Here is a 27833-nt window from a genome sequence, read left to right as displayed (position 1 = left end):
TGTCATGTTTGTTTGTTCGTGTATTCATGTTTTGTCCTATCTTATCGAACCCCAAGTGTTGGTACTCTATGTTCTTTTGTAGGTGGAGGATATGTAATATCTCCAGTGAACCAAGGAAAACAATCAGTTGTAAAGCACATGCTTGCAATTGATTGGAAATTTTGGAAGTCTTATTTGTTCACCTCATCCGCAGAGTATATTACAATCCGAATGTTAGGGAGAGTTGCGGGTATAATCTAGAACATGAATTTTATTTTTTATTCACGTCTCACCTTTTATTAGAACAATCTAGTGAGTATATGTTGACAGAATTAACTATGTAATTTGCAGCTCTCCGAGAATTCTTCCGTGCAAAAGTTGGTAGCTGTGCTTGCTCTGATTTTTCATCAGGTGAGTCAACAAGGGAGATAGGGTTGCCACAGAATGAGAGGGAACACATGAAACTAGAGCAGCCAGCAGAGGAAATTAGTAAAAGTGAGGATTCTGCAGATGAGACACAAAGATCGCCGGCCAAAAATGCAAAAGCAGGTGGATCATTCCTTCAACTGAATGATGCAGCTGATGAGTTTTTTGATGTTATCAATGAATCAGAGTATAATGAAGTGGAAGCTTTGTGGCCTTCTGATGATGGCTTGCAAACCCAGGTGTGTGCTTCTTGTGAAAATTTCCAATCATGAAACCTTGTTTCTGCTAACTGTTTTTCAGCTTGGAAGAAGATATATTCAGTACATTGTACTTTTCTTTTTCTTTATTCATTACACAACATCAAGCTGACTTTTAGATACCTGGGCAACAACTTCTTTATATGGTGTGTTGTGGTATATCATTACGTAGTATGATCTGCTAATATCCTAGCCTGTACAAAATGATTGAAGAACCTTTGGTGACAATTACAATAATGCCAATCAAGGTTCGTAATTTTGTTCTGTGCTAGCGTACCGAGCCTTGCTCGGTATGGTACGTACTGAGGCGTACCGAACGAAATGCCTAAAATAGGCATAAAACCCTTCGAAAATATCTGAAAATAGAAAAAAAAATGTTAGGATAGGGTTTTTAAGTTAGAAATAAATATACATTTAGTATAGTTTTAGCAAAATTAATGTAAATTAAGTAAGAATAGTGCTACATATCTTTTTCGGGTTTTGAGGAATAGCCTTGTGCAAGGTTCATAATTTCGGTTCGTTAGGGATCGTCCTTCTGTTAATATTGAATTATCTACAAAAATTATTTGAATTGTTAGATTATTTTGTATAGAACTTAAACTTTAAGATTCAAATGAATTAAGTAATCATTTGTGTAGATATATATCTGATTCTACCACCAAAACAAACGATGGGCCTCCACGGGTGGTGGATCGAGGTCTTTGATCTTATGTATCTGTATATCAATATGATATGTTTGTTGGACCCAATCTTAAAATTGATCACACGACATAGTGTATTGATACACCGTATGCCATTGGTACATCAATGTGGTGATGGTCGTAGGTTGTGTGTAGGAAACTCTAGGGGCGACAACATGCGCAACGAAAAAATATAAAACAAAAATATCAAATTTCCTAAAAGGTGTTCATCGTCGTACGAAGATTGATGTGCAAAAACCCACAAAAGTAAAAAACATGTGTGAGATAGTTATGTTACCTAGGGAGATCGTATATTCCTGAATTCCTACAGATCTGTGGGAGAGGATAAAAGAGGTCAAGTGTCCTCTTTAGCGATGATTCATATGGCAGGAGTTGCGAAGACGCTTCTCAAATCGCTGCCCAAATCTCCATACCTACTATCTGAGGAGAAGGGGAGAGGAGAATATGTGGCAGCCAAAAAGGCATAGCCTATGACTCTTTAGTTCTCTCCTATTTATAGAGGTCCTCTATCAACGTAACTCTAATGGATCCTACCCTATTGGGTATTGGATCTCCATTCAACTATCCAAGTCTCTTAGATTAGTGGATCTCTATCCAATAATCTCTTAATAGTTCTTATTAGATCTCATCCATAGGATTCAATAATTTAGCGGTTTATTGGATATCCAATAAGATAGGGGCTCCGATGGATATCTCATATCCGAACATCTACTCGTTGCAATACCTACCATATATGTGTGACTCTTTAGGCCCAATTTCGAGCTGGTCGTGAGTCATACCTGTCAAAACTCCTTCTGGCTTAGTGAATTATTATCTTCATAATAATTCACTCGACTCATCCACTACGAATATACTAAGCCACTACGCCGCAATCCCCAGACGATATAGGGGAATATAATCCTTTGGACCTATCTGTCCTCAGTTATCGTGCACCTATAGTCCCTCATCCATTTAATATCATAGAGATCGTACACCGGGCATGGTGCTATTAGGCTCATACTATTTCTCCTCGAGTCTCGCACTAATCAGATTCTCCCGAAGAACTCTTTCTTTCTCAATCCAAATGACCTTGGCTAAGGATTTATTTAAGTAAGAATATATGAGATATTCCTCTTATGATACCGAGAGCGGATGATTCTCTATCGATACTTAATGACCCTCGTAAGGTTGGTTGTCACTCTCGATAACCTGCTGTACTAGATCTGGAACTTCAAAACCTATAAGTTCGGTATCAAAGAGTGGAGTACTCGTACAAGACATCCTTGGTGTTTCAAGTCTAAAGACCAGGTTCACCATTGGGATAATGAAATTGCTGTCTGACAATGAGGCACCATCAACCATCCAGTATTTCGTGAGCGGATCAATCAGTAAACTTATTTTCCAATGAGCACCTATACTATAGCCCTAGTGTCCCCACACAAACAGCTATGAGACCAGCCGCCTCCATCATATGGATGGGTATGCAGTATACCAGTCTGTCCGGTTATCTCGATGTCCCTCTCGAGTACCCTATGATCAGGATTATTTAGGGTCTGTGTTTAAAGGTGAATCAGTCTCATTATCGTGATCTCATCACGATCCGATTTCCATTGCACAGATCCATGGACATTATAATATATTTATGCATCAAGCAATATAGAGTGAGAAAAGATTATAATAATAATAAGCAAAAAGACTGTATGTCATGTCACACGTGATATTACTCATGTGATTAGCTTGCAAGGCACTTATGAGTTATGACTAGCAATCTCCCACTTGACCTAAAACCAATCACCTATGTATTGGATCCCCATCAGATGCCTGTGATGCTCAAAGACAATATGAGACAACGGCTTTGTTAGTGGATTTGCGATGTTATCTTCGGATGGAACTTTTTCCACTACTATATCTCCTTGGGCCACAATCTCTCTAATAAGTTAGAACATTCTCAGAACACTTTTGATGAGACTCGGGTTTCCTTATTTAAGTAATCGCCCCATAGTTGTCGCAATACAAGGGAATCAGCTCCTCGCTGCTCGACACGACTCCCAGATCTGTGATGAACTTCTTCATTCAGACTTCCTCCTTTGCTGCCTCTCCCGTAGTAATATACTCCGCCTCTATGGTCGAGTTTGCAATAGTATCTTGCTTGAAACTCTTCCAACATACTACTCCTCCATTCAGGGTGAATGCATACCCTGAATTATACTTACTATCATCGACATCGGACTGGAAGCTCGAGTTTGTGTAGCCCTCAACCCTGAGGCTACTTCCTCCATATACTAGTAAAATATCCTTAGTCTCTCTCAAGTACTTAAGGATATACTTTATTGCTTTCTAGTGCTCCAAGCCTGGATTTACTTGATACTTGCTCGTGACATTTAGAGCATACGCTATATCAGGTTTGTTACATAGCATAGCATACATGATAGATCCTATCGCTGAGGCATAGGGTATGTTATCCATGTCTGCCCTTTCTTCATGAGTTTTTGGGGATATACTCCAAGAAAGTGATATCCCTTGTCTCATCGGTATGAGACCTCTCTTGGAATTTTCAATGCAAAACCTTTTGATAATGGTGCCTATGTACCTGGATTGGGACAAGCCAAGCATCCTCTTGGATCTATCTCTATAGATCCCAGGGTTCTCAATTTTGATATATACAGCCTGGTATAGGCGGTACGTACCGGTCCGAGAGGATACGGTATGCAGATCGTCTTCTATCGGGCAGTACCAGTGTTTTGACCAGTACCAAGGCGTATCAACCGATACCGCCCCGGATTTCGACTGTTATCGAGGCATACTGATTAGTACGCCCTAGCGTGGTAGGTGAAGGTATTTTTAAGGTTTTAGGATATACTATCGGTACGCTCTAGTATACCGACGATATATACCAGTATGTACCGTACCAAGCAGAGCTTGGTACATTGATACAGACCGATATTCAAAACTGATAGATCCGAATTCCCAATATGTATGATACTTCCCCTAAGTCCTTCATAGAGAAGTGTCTAGATAGCTAAGCCTTTACTGTGGAGAGTATTCTTATATCATTCCCAATGATTAAGATGTCATCCACATATAACACAAAGAAGGTTATAGCACTCCCACTTACCTTCATGTACACACAAGGCTCATATTCGTTCTTAACGAAGTCATAAGATTTGATTGCCTCATCAAATTCGGGAAGCTTATTTCAGTCCATAGATGGACCTAAGCAACCTGCACATCTTATCTGGACTTTCTTTGGACACGAATTCCTCAGGCTATATCATATACACCTCATGCTCGAGGTTGTCATTGAGGAACGCGACTTTCACATCCATTTGCTAGATCTCATAATCATAGTGTGCTACAATAGCTAATAGAATTTAGATGGATTTTAGCATGGCTATGGATAAGAAGGTTTTGTCATAGTCAACACATTGCCTTTGACGATACCCCTTGGCCACTAGCCTTGCTTTATAGGTCTCTACCTTTCCATATACTCCGATCTTTTTCTTAAAGATCCATTTGCAACTAATGGGTACAATACCCTCGGGTGCATCAACAAAGTTCTAAACCTTATTGGAGTACATAAAATCCATCTTAGAATTTATGGCCTCTTGCCACTTCCCAGAGTCTATACTCGTAATAGCCTCCTCATAGGTCTGAGGATCAATATCCTCAATATCCTCTCCTCTAATATGTCCCACATATCTCTCAGGAGGATGAGATACTCTGCCAAACTTACATAAAATCGGAACATGTGTGCCGGGTACCTGAACAGACTCGGGCTGTGGAATTGTGCTTGAGCTAGGTTCTCCAACCTCGCTCAACTCTATCACACTCTCACTGTCTCCACCAAGAATAAGTTCATTCTTAAGGAACACTGCTCTCTTGGTTACAAAGACTTTTTGGTCCTCTGAGTGATAGAAATAATATCCACAAGTTTCCTTGGGGTATTCCATGAACTTGCACCGCTCCATCTTGGATTCCAACTTGTCGGGATTGTGTCTCTTAACATGAGTAGGGCAGCCCCAAATCTTAAAAACTTTAAGATCGGGCTTCTTCCCTTTCCATATCTCATCTGGAGTAGACACTACCGACTTAGTTGGAATTCTGTTCAGAAGGTAAGCTGCGGTCTTTAGGGCATATTCCCAAAGTGAGATGGTTAGGTCGGCGAAACTCATCATGGACCGCACCATGTCTAATTGTATGCGATTCCTCCTCTCGGATATACCATTGAGTTGAGGTATATAAAGAGGTGTCAATTGGGACAGAATCCCATGGTCCTTGAGAAACGGGGTGAACTCTGTATTTAAGTACTCACGTCGTTCTGATTGAAGAGTCTTGATACTATTTTCAGTCTGATTCTCCACTTCATTCTTATATTTCCTGAATTTTTCGAAGGCCTCGGACTTGTACTTCATCAAGTACATATGTTCATACCTTGAGAAATCGTCAGTAAAAGTAATGAAGTAGGAGTAACTACCTATGACATGAGTTGACATGGGACCGCATACATCATTATATATGAGTTCCAACAACTTAATGACTCTCGCTCTCTAGTTCCACTAAATGGAGAGTTGGTTAGTTTTCCGCGAAGGCAAGACTCGTAAGTTGCATATGACTCATAGTCGAATAGATCTAGGTATCTATCCTTTAGGAACTTTTGAATCCTTCCTTTATGGATATGACCTAGCCTACAATGCCACAGGTATGCACTGTTCACCTCATCTCGTTTCCTCTTGGACACACTTACATTCATGATATGTGGAGAGCAGTGTCTAACATAAATAAATCATTATGCAATGTTCCTTTCGTGATGATCTTATCATCTAATAATGTTGAACAACCATTGTTCTTAACAACTAATTTATATCTACTAACTATCAATCATGAAATGGAAATAATATTTTTGATAATAGAAGGAACAAAATAACATGTATCCAATACAATAATAGCTCCACCAGGCATATATAGGATGACCTCGCCAACAGCCACTATAGTAAATTTTGCTCCATTGCCTATCTTAAGGTCCATCTCGTCTCTCGCTAATCTCCTAGGTCTTGCCAGAACCTGCAACAAATTACAGATGTGATAAGCACTGCCGGTATCCAATACCCATGTGTTATCATAAGATTCTGACAAATGGAGACTGATCATAAATGGACCTGAAGCTTCTCCAAGCTTTTATTTTGCCCTCTCTGGAAGGTAGTATTTGTAGTTCCTCTTCTAGTGCTCATCTTTATCGCAGTAGAAGCATTGACCTTTGTTCTTTGTTGGGTCTTTCTTAATAACCTTTGCTTTACCTGGTCTGCCCTTACCCTTGCCATTCTTAAGGGATTTTTCTGCCTTCCTTTTCTTTCTGGTCTCACTAGTATAGACAACTAGCTTCTCCTTCTTGATAGTGCTCTCAGCCTCCCTTAGTATATTGAGGAGTTCAGGGAGAGTCATCTCAAGCTGAGAAAAGGAATCTGGTAGGGAATGAAGCACAATATCCACACACAGGTTATCCTCTAGGACCATTCCTAGACTTATGAGTTTCTCAATCCACTCAATCATCTTTAGGACATAGTTCTGAACTGGTGTCCCCTCAGTTATCTTGACGCGGGAGAGACTCTTGGATATCTTATGTCGTCGAGTCCTTCCTTGTTCCTTAAATAATTTGCGGACATGCAGGAGAATGGATCTGACATCCATCTGTTCATCTTGTCTCTATGACTCAAGGGTCATAGAGCCCAACATGTAACACTAACCAAGAGTGGAGTCATATTTGTACTTCACATAGCGAGCGATCTCTTCCTCGCTTGTCCCTTTCTCGAGTGTAGGTATCATCACTATATTAAGGATGTACACAATTTTCTCCGTCGTGAGAATAATTTTGGTTCAATGATTGAAAAAGGCGCTCGGGCGCTCGCCTAGGCACTCGAGCGAGGCGAGGTGAGGCTCGAGCGCCTCGCTAATCACCCAGGCGGCGCGCTTCAAACAGGCACCGCCTGGACGCTCGCCCGAGCCCAGGCGCTAGGCACTTCGGGCGAGCGCCTGGGTAAACCAAGGCGACCGAACCAGGATTTTAGGTCTGGTTCGGTCCTGGTTCGGTTGGTTCAATCGAACCAACTAAACCGATATAACCCTTACCCAACCCTAACTCGCTGCCGCTGCCACTCCCGATCCCGATCTCGCTGCTCGCAAACGCTGCCGTTGTCGCCGCTCGCCGTTGTCGCTGCTCGCAAACGCTGCCTATGTCGCCGCTCGCGCCTCTCGCTACTCGTCGCTCCTGTCGCCGCTCGTCGCTGTCGCTGTCGCTGCTCGCAAACGTTGCCTCTATCGTCGCTCGCCGCTCCTGCTCCCGCTGTCGTTGCTCGCTGTTGTCGCTGCTCGCAAACACTGCCTCTGTCGCGGCGAGCAGCGGGAGCCGCTCGCGCCTCCCGCTGCTCGCCGCTCCTGCTCCCGCTGCCGCTGCTCCCCGCTGTCGCTGCTCGCCGCTGTCGCTGTCGCCGCTCGCGCCTCCCGCTGCTCGTCGCTCCTGCTCCCTTTCCCGCTGCCGCTACCGTTGCTCGTCGCTTGCCGCTGCCGCTGTCGCCACTCGTCACTGCCGCCGCTGCTTCCTCGTTTCTCAGTCAGCAAGCTCAGTATGCAGTATACTGTTAATATTAAGTTTATTTGAAATGATTAATTTTCAATACTGTTAATAGATTTTCTTAATTTAATAGCATATTTTTATTTAAAATTTTAAATAATTATATTTATTAATTATATTATATATTTTTATATTTTAGCGTCTCGCTTCGCTCGAGCGAGCGCTTGGGCGAGTGCCTAGCGCCTCGCGCGTTTTTGGACCTTGGCGCCTAGCGCTTTTTAAATCACTGATATCTAGTAGGTATATAAGCAATTACACATCACATGAGCAATTACACCAAATGATCATGGACCAAAGCCTAATATGATTAGGCCCGAGCCAATGGGCTCAATCACTCACATCACAATATATGTGTGCATTGACGCATCTCCATGCCCTATGATCGTCCATCTCGTCCTCATCGGTTCTGTTGACATCTCGACGTATCTCCATATGTCGTGATCGTCCATCTCAACCTCGTGGGTCCCGCTATCGCTTCCATGCTCTTGCTGCGTCTCCTCGTATAATTATAACTTAATCACAGGCATGCAAGCCCGATAATAAATGAGAGAAAAATTAAAGGCTCATGGTCCCCAATAATAATAATGATCATAATCACATCATATACATATATCACATCACACGGTCGATGATTATCCATCCACATCATACATCACATATACATATTATTATATAGGATTACTAGATAAATAATAATAGTTAATTAAACCTTTTAATTAACTAATATTTTTCTAAAATTTAGGACACGTAAGGAATTTTCTGAATTGTGAAGGGTATTTAGGTAATTTAGATAGAAAGGACATATTATTAAAATTTTGAAATTCACAAGGGCAAAAATATCTTTTGTCCAAAAATCCTAACCCTATCCTTGCATCCGCGTTGTGGCCGCTGCCACCCCGCCAGCAGCGGCCTCTGTGGGGGGTGGGGGGGAGGGGAGGGGGTGCCTCCTTTGCCCGCGGGCGCTATCCCCGCAGGCGGCCTACCTGCACGCAGATGGCAGTCAAGGCTACCATTTGCGAGGGTAGCAAGGGCAGCAATAGTTGCTGCCCTTTCTCACTTTTGCGTCAATGATTTTGACGTCAAAAGCCTTTCTAAAACACAACACGTAGTTCAAAACTAATCTTTCGCACGAACAACCTGGCTCTGATACCATTGTAGGGAAATATAGGGGCGACATCATATGCGTAGCGGAAAAACATAAAACAAAAATCCAAAATTTTTCTAAAGGTGGTCATTGTCGTGCGAAGATTGGTGCCAAAAACCTATGAAATTAAAAAAATGTGTGAGATAGTTGTGTTACCTAGGGAGATCGTATATCCCTAAATTCCTACGGATATGTGGGAGAGGATGAAGGAGGTCAAGTGTCCTCCTCTCTAGCGGTGATCCACACGGCAAGGGCTGCGAAGATGCTCCTCAAATCACTGCCTAAATCTCCATACCTACTATCTGAGGAGAAGGGGAGGGGAGAATAGGAGATGACAACCAAAAAGGCCTAGCCTATGACCCTTTGGTTCTCTCTTATTTATAGAGGCCCCCTATCAACTTAACCCTAATGGATCCTATACTATTAGGTATTAGATCTCCATCCAACTACCCTATTGGGTCGAGCTTCTTAGATTAGTGGATCTCTATCCAATAATCTCTCATTGACTCTTATTGGATCTCATCCATATGATTCAATAATTCAGGGGCTTATTAGATATCCAATAAGATAGGGGATCTGGTGGATATCTCATATCCGAATCTCTACTTGTCGCAACACCTACCATATGTATGTAACCCTCTAGGCCCAATATCGAGTTGGTCGTGAGATATACCCGTCAGAATTCCTTCTGGCTCAGTGAATTATTATCTCCATAATAATTCACTCAACTCATCGACTACAAACGTACTAGGCCACTACGCCGCAATCCCTAAACGATACAAGGGAATCCAATCATTTGGACTTATTTGTCCTTAGTTACCGTATACCGATAGTCTCTCATCTATCTAATATCATGGAGACCGTACACCGGGCATGGTGTTGTCAGGTCCATATGGTTTCTCCTCGAGTCTCACTCTAGTTGGATTCTCCTGGAGAACTCTTTCTCTCTCAATCCGAATGACCTTGACCAAGGATTTTTCTGAGCAAGAACACATAGGATATTCCTCTCATGATACCGAGAGTGGATGATCCTCTATCAACGCTTAATAGTCCTCGTAAGGTTGGCTATCACTCTTAATAACCGGTTGTTCTAGATCTTGAACTTCAAAACCTATAAGTCTGGTATCAAATAGTTGAGTACTCATACAGAATATCCTTGGTGTCTCAAGTCTAAGAACCAGATACACCATTGGAATGACGAAATCGTTGTTTGACAATGAGGTATCATCAACCATCTAGCATTCCGTGAGTGGATCAATCAGTGAACTTATTCTCCAATGAGCATCTGTACACGAGCAACTATGAGACCAACCACCTCAATCATATGGATGGGTATACAACATATCGGTCTGTCCGGTTATCTAGATGTACCTCTCGAGTAACCTATGACCAGGATTATTTAGGGTCTATGTTTAAAGGTTAATCGGTCTCATTATTGTGATCTCATCACGATCCGATTCCTATGACACAAATCCATGGATATCACAATTTATTTATGCATCAAGCAATATAAAGTGAGAAAATGTCATAATAATAATAAGTAAAAAGACTGTGTGTCATGTCATACATGTCATCACTCACGTGATTGGCTTGCAAGCCACCAATGACTAGCAGGTTAATCGTCATGAATCATATGTGTCGTGGGCAACTCATGAGGCATGTATTAGTGAATGTCAGAACTTCTACTTTCGCTACTGATCTGCTGCTCCGTATTATATTGTTGCTTGGAGAAGTACGACCAACTATCACCGTACTGTTGTTGGCCGTAAGATTCTCCATAATACGATAACTGTGAATATAATGAACTTCATTTTGTGTCTACGTTATGTAGGCTCTATCGCATCTATTGAAAATCATCCATTGGCTTGTCCTTCGCCTTCCGTGCATAAACTTGACTAGTACCTCATTGAGCTCCATGATCTGAATCTTGGGTGGCATGTGTGAAATACTACTCTTCGATCCATGCACCTCCCATAAATTGTGTAAATGGGACCAACCACTCCTCGACATTACCGCCATTGTCGGTCGAGGCACTGTTGTCCACGTCGTTGCCATGTCTCTGGACCGAGCGAGTTACTGAATGCGATTGCAAAGGTGTCTCATCGTCCAACTCGATTCTTTGCAACAGTGCGACCGATGTTACTATTTTTCCCTTTGCCTTTGTCTTTGTACACTCGGCGGACGATTGTGATGGTTAAGTGTCTCTAGTTCCTAGTGCAATTTGACTCGATATTGTTTGGCTCCTTCCGCCACGTTCTGACCGAGGGATATATTGGGGATGTGCTTTCTCTTATTCTATTGTCTTAGTGATAAAATGTGAAAGACGTTGAGAATCTCCTACCTCATTAAGTAGAGGATCCTCTTGGTTCTCTGTCACTTCAACCCACTCTAACATCGATTCTGAATCTTCATTATAGAAATAGAGTTCGATGGGATCAATCTAGTTTTCCTCTAGCCCCTTATCCAGCTCGGCACACCGCGATCTTAGCCGCATGTTATAGTGGACATATACCAGTTTTTCCAACTATCTATACGATAGTTTGTTGCGGACCTTCGTGTGAATCAATACGAATGTTGACCAATTATGTTCACAACCACTAGATGCCGTCATCTGTTAAAGTACAGGAACGACAACCTTCCTTAAATTTGGTACGTCCCCTCCAAATTATAGCCACCACTCGACTATAAAAAGATATAAATAAGACTTTATTTGCATAACAAATAATTAATATCAAATATAGTTGATAATCAATATGTGTAACTTTTCCTCACCAAAATCCATAATGTAACGACATGATACAATTGCAACATTGAAGAATAAACCAATTGTATCTCGGAATAATCGGCTCTCTATAATAGTATCGGCTACATTACTAGTGTTTGACAAGAGTCGATATATAACATTTCTTAGTATCGATAGTAAATCATTTCGCGTTCCAAGAGTATACCGAAATTGAATTGTCGAGTTTAGATAATACGCTACAAGACATAATTTTGTTAGTAGGAATTTTTTATACAACAAAAAATTATAAATTAAATTACACTGAATATAAATTTACTTGTATTATGGATATCTTGGTCCATATGAACTTCAGTCCTACGATTAATGATCTGTAAGTATTGCTCGGCTTTAAAATCATTCTTGTTGAGTATCATCAATTTTCTTATTATAATAAATAAGAAAATTGATGATACTCATTCTTGTTGGCTGTGTCTAATCGTCACACATCAATGTCGCCCCATATTCGTCCCATTACCCTTTGAAGGATTTGATCAAATCCTTAAGTTTTGTCACCTCCTCATCTAAATACACATCGTGGATCTTTCTCGATATTAGAGATTGGATCCCCATGCTAGACTTTTGAATAGAGGAGACCATGCTCTGATAATATGGACCTTGAGCTATATTTGCTGGAATCTTGTAGAAGTTGAACCATTTTGAAATTGCTTTCCCAATATCCCACTTCTTTTCTTTTATGTATGCATCGTCAATCCGCGTCTATTTTACTGTTTGTAGAGGATAGGGTTGTGGATCAATATCAACAATATCTGGTGCGGACCTCCTACCAAGACCTCTCATAAAACTACGGAGTCTACCATGCCTCATGCTACTAGTTCGGCTTAACTAAGAAGGGGCAGTTGGCTGCCTTATACTAGCCGACCTTTGGATTCCTTGTGGCGTAGTTCCATTGCCACCACTATGCTCCTATTGTGAGTCAGGTAGTCGAGATAGTCGATGCCTCATTTATTCGTCGTACATATACTGATGCTCTAGTAATGCACGAATACTAGCTATGAGTTCCGAGTTGATTTTATTGTCGCGACTCTCATAGTCATCATAAACTAGTTGATGCGTAGCCCTACAGTATTCTTCCTCAGCTCTTGCCTTCTTTTTTATTATATCTTCTTTTGCTTGTTGTAACTTGTTTTGAAATGATTTACGGATCTCTGTCGGAACCTTCTTGTATTTTGCAATATTAGGATACCCGTCGATCAAATGCATCCTCACCCGAGTGATTCCTCCACCCTTGCCGATGTAGTCACAATAAATACATTACCAATGATGGCGATTTCTATCCATCTTTCGAGCATGAGCCAAGCATCATCATATGTCTGTTTCTTTGGTGTCATGTTTCCACCAAATTTAAATCAAATAAGCTATAAACATGTCAAGTACCCTAATAGTGTTAAAGATATTGAATTGACATAATATCGATCAAATTTTGATTAAATCAACATTAAAACTACTAATCGCAGCATTAAAAAACTTTATTAAAATCTAATTAATTTTGTTTTACCACCATAAACATGTTAAGCAGATAAAAGAAGCTTTAAATACATAATTTTAATTCGATATAGGTCAAATTACGATGAAATCATCATTAGATATACTAATCCCACTATTAATATAATTAATTACCTACTAATTATTTTTCTTTGAACATTATGAACATATCAAACACCCTAATAGATATTCAAGACATTGAATTGATTTAATATCAATCAAAATTTTGATTAAATCATCATTAAAATCATTATTCATAGTATTAAAAAACTCTATTAAAACCTAATTAAATATATTTTACTACCATAAATATGTTAAATACATAAAAGAAGCATTATATACGTAATTTTGATCCAATATAGGTAAAATTACGATGAAATCATCGTTAGATACACTAATCACACTATTAACATAATTAATTACTCACTAATTATTTTTCTTTCAACGTTATAAACATATGAAAAACCCTAATAGGTATTAAAAACATTGAATTAACCCAATTTCGATTAAATCATCATTAAAATCACTAATTGCAGCATTATAAAACTTTATTAAAATCTAATTAAACCTATTTTACCACCATAAATATATTAAACATATAAAAGAAGTATTAAATATATAATTTTGATCCAATATAGGTCAAATTACGATGAAATCATCATTAGATACACTGATCATACTATTTACATAGTTAATTACCCACTAATTATTTCTCTTTAACAGTATAAACATATCAAACACCCTAATAGGTATTAAAGACATTATAAATTGGACTGCGAAGTTGCGTGAACTAATGCACCTTCAAGAAACATAATTTTCTCATTGCCCCTCAAGTGTGCAATCTTGGTGAGTTCCAAATAATGTTGATTAGATATTGATAATAAAACATCGATTCCATTGATCATCCTGGCAATGGGATGTATGCTGACAAATCCTGGCATAAAATGATCTCTTTCTTGCCTGTTGCTTTGACCTTATGCCTATGCAGCATGAACCAAAAATTGGCTGTCATATAGTAGCACCTTCTTCAGAAATCAACAGATACATGCTCATACCTTTCTAGCATGGTATGTTTTGATCCATGCTAGTATGCCGTTTGACACAATAATCCTTGAACTTTTGATTGTTATTGTAGCATATAGCAACTGCATAAAGGGGTAATAAAGTCTAGCTACCTGGGAACACATATTGGTAATTGGTTAAACCTTCCCACCTAGAGAATTAATTAAGTTAGGATAAAAAATTGAGGATCTTTGAACCAAATTATGATGAAGTGAGTACAACACTAGAATTATAATGAAAAATAAAATTTTTTCTATTAAAAATATGACTAGCTTATGTACAAGTCACTAGACATGACTTAAAACCAAAAACGTTGCAACAACTAGAGGATCCAATCATGGTTCGTCTTACCGGTCTGTACCGGTGTACCAACTGACTGTGGGTACGATACGTACTGAACCATACCGATGCATTGACACATGGTATAGTGGGATGTACCAACAAATCGGTATTTACTGCCAATACCGATCCCCTATTGAATTGGTACATACCGCTCATATCGGACGGTACATCATGGTACGACAAACCTTGGATCCAATAACTAAACCAAGTTAAACCAAGATAGTCTACAAGTATTTCTCATGAAAATTAAAAGATCCATTGTCTTATATGGTTAATTGCCAAATGCCTATGTTTTTCTTGCCGTGTTGATGCCTTCCTTGTAAGGCATAAAGAGATTTTGGCATTATTTGCAATGCTAAGTTTTTAGAGAGATTCTTGTTGTTACTGTCTATGAAATTTGGATTCTTTGGATTTCTTGTGTACTTCATCTTGTTGGGATATCTGTATTCATAGGATATTTCCTGGATGCTTATTAGATACATCCTTTTATTATCCAATTTTATTTAGTTATTGAATGATCAAATACTTGTTATTATATTCTACCTCTACATTTTCTAGACCACTGTATTAAACCAGAGTAGCATTTTTTTCCTGATCAATAGTATAGTTGTGCTTGTTGATTTTTGTCATAATATTATGACATATATCTAAATTTTTTAGACTTTTTAGGAGAGTCAATAGGTTAGGTTGTGTTGGGTCGATTTGAAATGCAGTAGTAAGGATCGATAAGACTATGCAACCCACTAATGCATCAGGGTTTCTTGATTCAAACCAGACCTTATATTGCTTGTTAATAATTTGCTATATATAGTGACCTATATTTCTTTGCTGTGTATGTTAGAACATCCAAGTTGGATTGGGTTAGGATGAAACTGATGTTTAGGGCAACATATGCTCGACTGAAACCTGCCCTGTCAATGGGTCCAAAATCTTTCGTCTGAATCCAACCCATGAACCCATGAGTCACTGAAAATGGTACGGGTCAGGTTGGTATGGTTTCCTTCAAATAGGATCAGAAGTTTCAAACATGAAAAAACCCATGCAAAGATGTTGTAATGCAAGGTTGAAGACACTTTGAAAAATAAAATCTTAAAGTTTAATTTGCAAATTTGAAGTAATAGAACATGTATTAACATGTCTGTGGACCTAGAAATTTTAATTTAGTCCAGAAACACTTGAGGCCATGTCTACACCTCAAACACTTGAAAATAAAAGGTCATTGAACCAAGGTTATTCATTTCTAGTATCGGAACTGTGCTGGTCACTGGCTGTTCTATTATGAGTTTGTTACACAAAGGCATACTAGCAAGGAGGAGGAGGAAGAGAGGAGGAGGATGAGTAGGAGAGGAGGAAGAGGAGGCAAAGGAGGACCGGAGTACCTAGGAAGCTCTAAGAGGCAATGACGCAAGCATTGAGAAGGGCACAGTAGTAAGCCCTGTACTACCCCTGGATTGCATGAAATTGAGCTATCCATGTTCTGGTCCAGGCTCAAATTGGTCCAGGTGAAATGTCGAACCATGCATTGAAGGTCTCAATCAACACAAACTATGATCAAGTAGCTTTTGATTGTCAACAAAGTTTGCATTAATTTGACAGTTGGACCCTTAATTGTTATTTTATTTGACCAAATAGTAACAATGTCCAAGTATGTCAAATGACAAAAAATTAATCTCTTAGCTAAAGTACTTGAATTGCTAATTACTTTTCTATTTAGAAGCTTTTGTCGAATTCCTCAAATCAAGTCATTTCAAATTCATATATAACATTTCAATTTAAAGATGCAATCTTATTTCTATGTGTATCACCATCGGAAGTTTATTTCCTTAATTGTGTAATACACTATAAAATTAAATTGTATAGACAAAGAAAAATCATTTGTATAGGTTATTTGACTGGACATGGAGATACATGTAGGTGATAAATTAACTCATGATAAGTTATATCCAATTATATATGTTGTATTGTCATGTATTGAAGTTAAAACATTTGGTGTTTATTGTTTCTATCAAAAAATTCAACAATTAAACCAAGTATTTTAGTTGTCTTCAGTTCATAGATGAAAGGGATACAAGGTAATAAAACAATTGCAAATTTGAAATATAAGGATTTTGTTGATAGCTGTTGAAAGCTTATAACCTAAGTGATCACCAACAAAAGGTCCAAGAGTTAGGAAGGAAAAAGTAGCTTCCTAAAACTCTGCACGTAGAGTGGCACATTTGATTTTTTTTTCTTTACCTACCTCATAATTATTATTCAAGGGTGTCTCAGATTACCACCTATGGATGCCCATGTCAATGTGTTCCTCAAGACCTTTTCTCCACCAAATTATTGTGGAGGCTTGTTGCACTGTGAAAACTAACTCAACTAAGCATTGCAGTGTTAATTCCCCCATTTTGGCAGTCTATTGACAATACAAAGGATTGCAAAATTGACCAATTACATTGCATCATAAAATGTCCCTGGCATCTCACAATTTGATCATGTCAACACTCCCATCGATGCCTTCTCATATGATGTGATCCGATCTTCCTCATTTTATAATGCATCATTAGAATTCCATCTTTTCTTTGACCTGGAAATCCTCTTCCCACCACCAAGAACATAATGTTCATAGCTCCATTAGTTTAGAGAAGCAATTGTGGTGGTTAGCTAAGTCAAGATTTTCGTGAAGGATCTTGTGGATCAGCATGGCTACGGCTTTATTTTTCCTGAAAAAAAATGTATTGATGAAGCAAACATGTACAAACTAAACCTCTAGCATCAGAGGTCAGAAGTGTGAAGAGTGGTGTAGGCTACTCATCCTTCCACAAAAAATTTTGTTTAGAGGATCTAGCTAACCAGTTAGCAACCTTACTGGATTCTCTATACACATGACAACGTTTTACATCAGAAAACTGGGTATCAAAGCATTGATATCCTGTAAACAAAATATTTATGATTTGCCACAGCAGTAGAGATTTGTGCTGTAATACATCAATAACGGTGGAGAGAAACGATGGAGGAAGCAGATTCAACGAAGACTCTCTGTACAACCTCCTTCAAACAAATCTCAAGTCCCTGTTTCAAAGCCAAAAATTCACAGATTAGTCGATTTTGATATTGTGTATAATTGCAGCCTGCAAAGCAGCAGTTCCCAATTTCATTTCTTAACACAAATCCTGTTTCCCCCTCGTTAAGGTCATGGTTCCATGAGCCATCAACATTCCTCTTGTTCCACCTAAGAGGAGGGAACTCCCATTTCACTTGCAGTTGACATATCCATTTCCTACCATCAGAAAAATGAGAAATATCATAAGTGCGTGCAGCAGCCTTATAAACCGGGCTCAAAGGCTTGCAAATTATATGATTATGATTGTGCATTGTGTCATTCCTAACTTTCCAAATAAACCACAAACAATTATCAATCAAAGCTCTCAAGACAGTTAGAATAGGAGCAATCATCAATACTCTCATCATTAAGCCATCCCCCATTAGGCCAATTGTGCAAGTAGGAAAAGGTAATATGCAGGTGGAGTTGAAGGAGGTTCCAAACCATCACAGAGAAGTTACACATGCAAAAGACATGGTTGATTGATTCAAATTCCCCACCACATAAGAAACAGGGTTGCTGTTCCTCTATATCAAGACTTGTTATCCAATCAGAACTAGGGAGGCGATGATGGCAAAGCTTCCATAGTTGGGAGACCACAACAATCACCACGTGTCCCATAGTACAGCAGGAACAATATTATCAAGTATTAGGAAATCATAAGCAGACTTAGAAGTTGCCTTTCCAGAAGGATGAGGCATCCAAATCCAGGTATCCTGATTCGGGGAAAAAGAAGTGTCAATGGAGAAATCCTGGTTTCTCTGTTAAGAACTATAAAAACTTGTGCAGATATAAATGTCCATTGAAAGGATAAGGAATTTATCATACCAACTGTATCTCCGAGCTTGTCTAAGAATTCATCCAATGTTTCATATAAGCAGCCTTAAGTCGGTGATATAAATTCCTTATCCTTTCAATGGTCATTTATATCTGCACAATTTTTTTATATTTATTAACATAGAAACAAGGATTTAGGTTGCGGCTTCTCATGCAAAATATCACCTTTCTTGTAGTCCTGAATTTCCTCCCATCTAATATTTGTGGCTAGATACTTTGGCGAAGCTTATGTGACCTTTGCATTTTGGTATAATTCTTTGGTTGCATGATAAGCAATTTGGTTGTTTCATATCCAATCACCAAATTGTGAGAGGTTATGGTTTTTGCCCAATGTTAATTTTGAAAAGCTCTTGTTTAATGTAGATCTTCATTGCAAGTTATTCAAGTATGGTGCTGTGTTCATGATTTCTATCCAATCTTGTTTTTGGCACTTATGAAATGCAGCAAGTATTGCCCCAAAAAATCGTGTATTTTTCTCATCGTCATTTATTTGTTGCCAAGACTTGTGGAGAATTGCAGTTTTGATCATAGAAAATTATCCTTCATTGATTTCGTAATTCTATGTCTGTGCAATCCTCTTTTAGATTTCTATTTGTCCTTACATTAACTTTATCTGTCATTTTAGTTATCTAAACTTGAGCCTGCATGGTCAAACAGTTAATTTTTCCTGGTTTTTTTTTTTCTTAAAACAGTTAGTGCAAGACCAGCGCCATTCCAAGCTGTCAACAGCTGCAGTTTTCGTGAGAAAGTTGCATGATATTGCAGGTCGATTCATTAGATTTATTTTAAATCTTCATATATACTCATGCCTTATTATATAGTTCTTAATTGCATTTGTATTCATTCTCTTATCTTCTTTGCAGTTCAAAAAAGAGGTTATGTTGACTTACAGGAAGCCTCAACAGGAGAAAGTGTGCCATGTAGTTATGGAGCCACACTTCCAAAAGACCCATGTTGCAGTTTGCCTTCCAGTTGGGCAATGACAGATCCTTCAACATTTTTAATTCGTGGTGAATCTTACCTACATGATCATCTAAAGGTAATTACTTCTAATTCTGTGATCAAGTTTTGTTTCTACCTACATAAATCATGTCATGAGAACACACACACACACACAGATTTGTTTAGGAGACAAGTTGACTAACTAAAATATTGGTGGCATGTTTCTTTTGCCAAATAAATGGAATATACAAAATAACTTAATATTGTGAACTACCTATTTAAAAATGACTTATGATCTTGTTCAAACTTTGAGATACTGAATTTTGTTTTGTGAGCTGGTCCTGTGTGTTTACGAGTAATAATAGTTTATGTTTATTTTAATCTATTTTCTTGTCCAACAGATAAAAGCCAATGGTACCTTGATGCAAATGGTAGCTGCTGATTGGTTAAAATCTGATAAACGTGAAGATGACCTCGGTGGTCGACCTGGGGGAATCGTTCAGGTGTTTCTCAAAAACAAATATGTTGTGACCCTATTCTTTTGTTTTCTATGCGATCAAATTAGATTTTGATTCTTGCAGAAATATTCAGCACACGGTGGCAGTGAGTTCTTTTTTATTGTACACATACAGGTTAGTGGCTAAGACTGTTTGTCATATCTGCTGAAGTGAGGAGAAAACAATAGTGAGACAGTAATGTTAAAAATAAGATGTAAATATTGTGTCATGTGGGCAGGTTCCAGGTTCTACCACATACAGCTTAGCTTTATATTACATGATGGATAGTCCACTTGAAAGCTTTCCCCTCCTAGAAAGATTCGTCAAAGGTGATGATGCATATAGGAATTCAAGGTTTAAACTCATTCCATATATTTCTAAGGTATATTTTTGCAATATAATTGTTTCTATGCCGTTCTGTGTTAATATCTACTAATTATGCTGAAGTTTGTTATATAATCTTTTTTTTCTCTGTTCGGCTTACTTGTAGGGTTCTTGGATTGTGAAGCAAAGTGTGGGAAAGAAAGCATGTTTGGTGGGTCAAGCACTTGATATCAACTATTTCTGTGGGAGCAATTATATTGAGGTATACTGAGATAAACATGGCAGCACCATCTCTGTCGTCTGAGCTTTTGCATATTATTTAACTAATCTGTTGTCATGTTTGACCACATTGACTATATACATAGGATTTGTTCACTCAGCTAATTGTAGATTATCCATGGGCTTATGTAAGCCATGTTTTTTTCTGTAACATTTCTGCAGTTAAAATTAATAAATTTATCAGTTTGGTGAATAAGTCAGCAAAGTATCTTCAAACAGCAGTAGATGTTTCATATAAGTGACCAAACTTCATTATAATTAATGCGTGCTATTTGTAATACTAATCTGCTGAAACAGAGGTTGACCCTTGTGAGCAGGTGTCAGTTTGGATGCTTTTCGAAAAGAGGAGACTCTTTTATGTCATTACGGTCAAGGGACTTGGCTAGTGTATGACTCCTTTTGTTGTCAGTACTATTGTGAGACTTGGCCAGCATATGACTTGTCAGTACTAGTTCGCAGGTTCCGGTTGAAGAGTAAATAAACCTCGAGTTGTTGGACTTCCTTGGCTATGGCCTCAGGATAAGGGAGAATGAGAAATGGAAACTGGATGAAGATATCGAAAGGAGTGTAGTAATAGATATAAACCCGAGGCAGAAGTAAAAAATTTCCATGTGTCCAAAAATTAATTTTCAACAGATGAAACATGATCTCGATACTTATGCTTTAAGCTCCTTATTGTTTGAAGTATTAGAAGATAATTTTGACTAAAAGCCTCAGATAACCAAAAGGGAAAAATTAGTCTATTGTAATCATCTAAATTGCTTCTTTGGAATTGGAATAGGAGTTGTCTTCTTGACATATATCCGGCTTACATATACATATCTGACATGTACATGGACCCAGATGAATTTGATGTGGCATTGAGAAACCTTGTAGGTGACTTTTTGTTACTCCTTTTCCAACTTTTTACTTTTTGCCACAGATTGTCTATTGAACTACTTTAACACTCTCGTGTGATTGTTTGTCACTTTAGCTTTATTTAGGGAAACTGTTGTCTTTCTGAGACCATTAACCATCCTGTTCTTTGTGGCTTTGTTTTGTGTGGTTCTCAAGCTTCAGACCAAAGTTCTGATGGCTATTGTTTGGCCCCTCTTTATTGTCCAAATTCTGAATGACACGGCAATATAGGCTTCATTTGTACAAGTTTAAGATTGTTTTGTGCACCTTGGACACTTGTGAATATTAAGTAATTCAAAATCATCCAACAATTTTTATCGCTCATTGCTGAGTTGCTATTGTTATACAAATAGGATAAGAGCCCATGAAAAGTAAGTTATGAACATAACATGCAGTTTTTTGTTATATAATCTTTTTACAATATCTCCTTTTCTTCTATCCTTGACCCGTGATCGAACTATTGTATCCAGCTGCTTCTCCTCTTTCGTCAACTTGAGCGCTTTATCATAACTCATCCACAAGTTGTCGCTGCTATCTACAAGGCTCAGTAGCCTAAAATACCCAGTTTTATTAACTCAACTACCCTATTTTGTGTCTCTCTTGTTCCACTAGCACCAAGTAGCACTTGCAGATCATCATAATTCATATCACTCTGCAGTTAGCCATTGCTGCTAAATCCATTGTGGTTAAATATCTGCAAAATGGATGGACTATGATGTGTATCATTGGATCTGGTGGTGGTTATCTGCGATATTAGATCTGACAGCAACCCATGTTGGAAAAGTTGATTAGTCCTTTAAATGCCCCCTAATCAAGTATTGTCTCTTGAACCCAGTAACTGCTGTTTTTATGTATGGCAAGTGCCCACATGTTTAAATTCTTGTCATGGAAATGCATCTTGATACAATTTACGGCATATATGAGTAGTCTTACATTGGATGGTTAATTATCATCCATAACATATACGAAGCTTCTTTACGGTATTATCACGGAGCACTATTATGAGATCAGCAATGACATTTTATGTATATGTACTTTCAGCTTGGTGTCGACGTTGGCTCATCGACAGTTGCTAGGGGCGTTGTAAGTCTTGTTCTTGGTTATCTGACCAATCTAGTGATAGAAATGGCTTTTCTAATTCAGGTATGCATTCCAAGTTCAAATTTTAGCTTGCTTAACCTGCATCAGTTGTTGCATTCTTGTTTCATTCCAACACTTGAACATACAAACATTCATGGAAATAAATTGGACATTTCACTTAATAAAGGACAAGCCAGTAGTATAAATGAAAGTACATCATGGTATTTTGGGACATTTTTATACTCTTTACGGGCTTTACATTTAATATACAACACTAAAAATAGAAATCACTATTATGTGTATTTCTTTTGCATAATGTTTTAGGATATTTGATAACTTTCTGGTACTGCAGGAACATAAATATTTGTTTCAATATTTCGATGCAGGGTAACACGGAAGAAGAGCTTCCTGAGTTTCTTCTTGGAACTTGCAGGTTGAACCATCTTGATGCTTCCAAAGCGGTTCCGATTAACCCATGGTAAGTGTTATGACTAAGTGAATTCATGACTTGAAATCGGCACACTTACCATGTTCTTTCCTTTTTCTTTCGCAGATTACAAATTACCTGTATATGATTCTTTCATTTGATAGAAGTTCGACATCGAAGCAAGTAATGTATGCCTCAATAAGAGGTGCAATAACAACTTGTAACGATGCGAACAACTACTTTGTATTTCGACTCTTGTTGACCTGTCAATCGGTTGGTAATTACCATAGAATTTGATCTTTGATTTGCAATATTTAGTCACAAAGTAAAATCCTTCAAAAGAACAAAAAGAGTTATTATTTACATGTTTATAAGTAATCTCACTTGAATCAAGCTAAGGATGTCCATTTGGCCTACTCTATTGGATCAACAATTTGGACATGACAAGTGCTAAGATTCAAGATAATTTCCAAATCTCTAAACATGAAAATAATGGCACAAGCATATTGAGTAGCATTTTTCCAAAGTTGCAAGTTCATTTGTTTGAAAAACTTTCTTGATGGCAACAGCTAATTGACGCTAAAGTCGACAAAATATTATTTGTATAAGCAAATGAATGATAATAGTTTTGGAAGAAGTCAAAAGAAATTAATTTGTATAAGCCAAAAAGTAATATAACATAAGTTTGAGTAAACAAAATATAAGTTAATAATAGCAAAAGAACAAACCAGTTTCAAAATCATTCAATTATTAATTGATAAGTAGAAAGTTATTTTTTTCTTTCCGAAACTAATCAGAAACTTAGTTTGGCAGAAAAGCCATCGATAACATCATATTAATAAAAAATAAATAAATAAAAAAAGAGTGACCATCAAAATGTCATCAATATAACAATATATATTAAATAATAGCCGTTCTCAATTTCACCTATTTATTTATATATCAAGAACATAACCAAATAAACAAATAGCACGCTATGGCTATTGAAAGAAAAGAAGATATCAGACCATACGAAGAATAAAGGACATACTCGATGGCGTTCATTCAAACAGTTTCCCCTGAGCATGGCTACCAAATCGAAAGTTGTCTGGTGTATCTTCTTCACTCATCATCAATGCTAATAATTAACACGGTTTAGACTAGTCAAAGTTGGAAAACCCAACTTTGCCTCCGTGTCTCCTTTCCTTCTCTCTCCTCTCCTCTCCTCTCCCATTGGGGCATCTTAATGGCACCATCGATAAGCTAGCTTGGCGCCATAAAACATGGCAAGAGTAATGTGGGGTTATAACATCCAAGCACATGCAGCCACTTAATTAAGCCTTAATGTGCCATTAATCTCACAAATTCAAAGGTCATTTAGAACATAGAAATGGCCAACTTAGCACATTTTCTCTTATAATGCCACACCTTAATCATTATGTAATTGCTTCTAATAAATTTGTAGACATCAATTATTTTTCTTCGTTCAAGCAAAGTTATCGATCTCATGCATCCATCGACAATCAGCATATGTTTTGCTACAGTCTCACAAACATCTCATGTGTCGTGTGGTTTCATGTGTGTAGAGACCTCGATGATAAGAGTCACAAGGAAGAGATCATGTCACCGATGCCATCGGCGGTGGATCGAGCGCGGTGGTGGCACGCGCATGAACAGGCGGCGGCACCGGGGGCGGCGCACGCGAGACGACGTCGGTCACGTGGGGTACGCCTGCACACAACCCCGGGAATCTTTGTTCGTGGGACGACGACAGCCCACCCCGTATGACGACCTACCCGGCATTAAACAATCAGGTTTGCTTTCTGCAAGCTGCATGCACCCCACAATGAATATTGAAGCTCCTCTCCCCTTCTCCTTCCCTAAACGCCAAGATAAATTTATATCTTGTTTGGGCGATCCCGATGCAGTGCGTTCCCAGTCTTGCGGCGCAAGAGTAGGGTCTGTAGGAGGACATGGAATTCTCAGTAGACTGCACACAGAATAAGTGGGTTGAAGAGTGGTTGAGATGTCACGCGTTGCGTGAAGCTTCTCTTTTGGTAAAGCTATAGGTTTAAGGCCGCCATCACATGAAAGCTCCGTTTGATGGTTGTTGCGTGACTTACTATTTGCATGTGCATGTTTTGCCTTCTTTATTCCATGTGTTGGTCAGAAACTTCGGTGCTTTGTTATGTTGCTTGGGATGGAGAAGATGATAAGATGCGTGGTTGACTTTGTTTGGTCGAGTCTTTGCAAGGAGCGAAAGAACTCGGGATTTGAACTTCCAAAGACAGCAGAATCGTTGAGCGATCGACGCTGCGGTCTTTGGATGACATAGAGCAACAGCATCGCCATGTAAGCAAGGAGACATCTTCCCGTGGAAATGGCGTCGAGGTCAACGAGGAGAACTTACTTTAGATCGACGGAATCGGATTTGCAAATAACAAATTTCTCTGAGAAAAAAAATATAAATAAAACTATGAAAAATCATAAGAAAAATAAGAAAGTGTTATTAATCAAGCCGTTGGAAGTTATTCGTTATTGAAAACAATAATTGCAACAAGAAAAGGTCACAAGACATATCCTTGTCATGTACAGCCAACCATACATGACATACAAAGGACTGTGGCTGCAAAATTGAATTTGTTTAATTGGTAGGAAATAGTCAAATGTACGGCTAGGAAATAGTCAAATGTATGACTGTTGAAGTATCATGTCATGTCCGATGGGTGCTGAGGAGTAATTATCCGATGGTGAAGATGATGAATAGGATGCATGTTCTTGGAATTTAAATTATTCTTTTCACGGAATAGAAAACTTACATAAAAATCTAAAAATACATAATGTATTATTTGAAATATTTCTACTTATCAGATCATATAGATTTTTTAATCCTAAAATTTCCCTTTTCTACTGCTGACACACATTTCACTATTTTTTTCTTTCTAATTTACACTTTGTTTGATCAATAGGGACAGGGAACACATCAAACATCATTTCCTCAGCTTCATTTTGACACCAAAGCATGGAGTCTTCAAGCACAATTGAGCTTCTCCTTCACCCTTCTTGTATCTCAAATTCTCTCGAGCAAAAGTCAACACATCGACGAGTAGTCAACCAACCGAGATCTTAACGCAACCACATAAACAGCAACTGTGACGGCGATTGACGACGACCAGATTTAGACACGTTCGTTTGGTTCGTCATTGTTGAACTCTTATATGGCGTCTCCACATGATGCTACGCGATCATGCATCACGTTGCTTGGTGCGAAGCCATTAGGACGACGACGACGACGACGACGACTGCCCATCTGATGTCCGCACAGGATCGACACTCGTGGCATGTCGGAGGCCAGCATGAAAAGCTGGCGCGGCTCGTACACGTCTTATCCCATAACTTCGCACGGCAACGCCAGCATGCAAACCTGACATGGCCGGCCGACACAGCTCGTGGCCATCGGAGGCCAACCATTTTCCCCCAGATTTAAGATCGTGGCCATCTTTGCTTCTCATGGCTGAACTCCCCCTTGCATGTATGAGAGATTGACTTGGAACGAAAACCAAGTTAAAGAAGTGAACTGTTTGGGTGGCGTTGTCCACTGACTTTGACATGTAACAACCTCCAAGCATCAGAACATTATTTAAGAAGGTCTTCTCCCATGGTATGCATGCAGTTGGCTAGCTTTTATACGTTTAGCTTGGGCACACTGCGCAGTGAGTCTACATACATATCCCAGAGAATGATGCCTTTTTCTTTGGGATGAAACAGGAGACCGACTGTGCCGAAGAGGTTACTACTGTTTGTGAAGGGCCCTCTCTAAGAAGACAAAGGACAAGACAGTGGGGGAGGAGATCAGACCTTGTGGCTGGGGAAGAAGAGAAGCAACAATGGGTTCAGTACAGCTGTTGGGGGAGATGGGAGTGTTGGGAAGAGGAAAGGCGAACAAAGTGAGAACACAAATGATTGATCCTGCACGCATTCATCTCTATTCATTTGTCAGTTTCTTTGACGTGGTGCCTTGTTCTTCCAACCATATTGTACTGTACAAAGATGAAGTTTTAGCTTGAGATTATGATCAAAGTACTATATATATATATATAAAGGACACTCTACACCACTTTTTTCTACAAAAAGTTCGATCCGGATGTGAGAGTAGAAACTGCTACAATCCTTGCAACATCTTCCATTTATTCTCGTGTATTTGACATGGTCAATAAGAGATAGAACTGGGTTTTCATGCATTAAGTTGGCTACAGGGAGTAATCATGTCGGCATCCCTCAAACATGCTACTTGGATCCTACAACAGAATCAATCAGCTGTTGGTCGGACACGACAGCATATAAGACTTATCCCAACAATCTACAATTACAATAAGACTTATCCATACTATTAAGGATCATTCTAATAGGTGCCATCGAAACAAGACATAATCTTAAGGGATATCTTATCCTTGAATCAAGAAAGCTAGATTGCACCATATCATCCGACATGTGTAAAATCTGATTGATCTTTCAGAAGTAGAATGGTGGGTTATCGAGAAACGGAAGTCAAACCTCAGTGTTCATCTGTGACATGTGAAGTGATTTATTGCACTTAAACCTAACAATATAATTAACAAGTACAAGGTTTTTAAGATGATAGCTTTTGGTTTGTATCTTCAAGTTAAATACTATGGCTTTTTA

The 27833-nt window shown here is 38.7% G+C and overlaps 1 protein-coding gene across 2 annotated transcripts in view; it reads left to right on the top strand.

The window, feature by feature from the left end:
• Window positions 1-23482, top strand: part of LOC135651775 (protein ENHANCED DISEASE RESISTANCE 2-like) — a 28530-nt gene extending 5048 nt beyond the window's left edge. Inside the window, exons 13-23 of one of the 2 annotated variants that reach the window (XM_065172200.1) lie at window positions 83-229; window positions 331-644; window positions 19418-19490; window positions 19589-19764; window positions 20069-20170; window positions 20249-20299; window positions 20403-20546; window positions 20655-20750; window positions 22706-22807; window positions 23131-23222; window positions 23298-23482. In XM_065172200.1, coding sequence (XP_065028272.1) covers window positions 83-229; window positions 331-644; window positions 19418-19490; window positions 19589-19764; window positions 20069-20170; window positions 20249-20299; window positions 20403-20546; window positions 20655-20750; window positions 22706-22807; window positions 23131-23222; window position 23298 — 1298 coding nt within the window. In that variant the 3' untranslated portion in view covers window positions 23299-23482. Of the gene's footprint in view, window positions 1-82; window positions 230-330; window positions 645-19417; window positions 19491-19588; window positions 19765-20068; window positions 20171-20248; window positions 20300-20402; window positions 20547-20654; window positions 20751-22705; window positions 22808-23130; window positions 23227-23297 lie in introns of those variants that run through there. The other variant, XM_065172195.1, reaches the window with a different exon arrangement.
• Window positions 23483-27833: the final 4351 nt, after the last annotated feature.

The sequence above is a fragment of the Musa acuminata genome, chromosome BXJ1-4 (assembly GCF_036884655.1).
Source record: "Musa acuminata AAA Group cultivar baxijiao chromosome BXJ1-4, Cavendish_Baxijiao_AAA, whole genome shotgun sequence".
NCBI lineage: Eukaryota > Viridiplantae > Streptophyta > Magnoliopsida > Zingiberales > Musaceae > Musa > Musa acuminata.
This window is presented reverse-complemented; position numbering and strand designations above follow the sequence as displayed.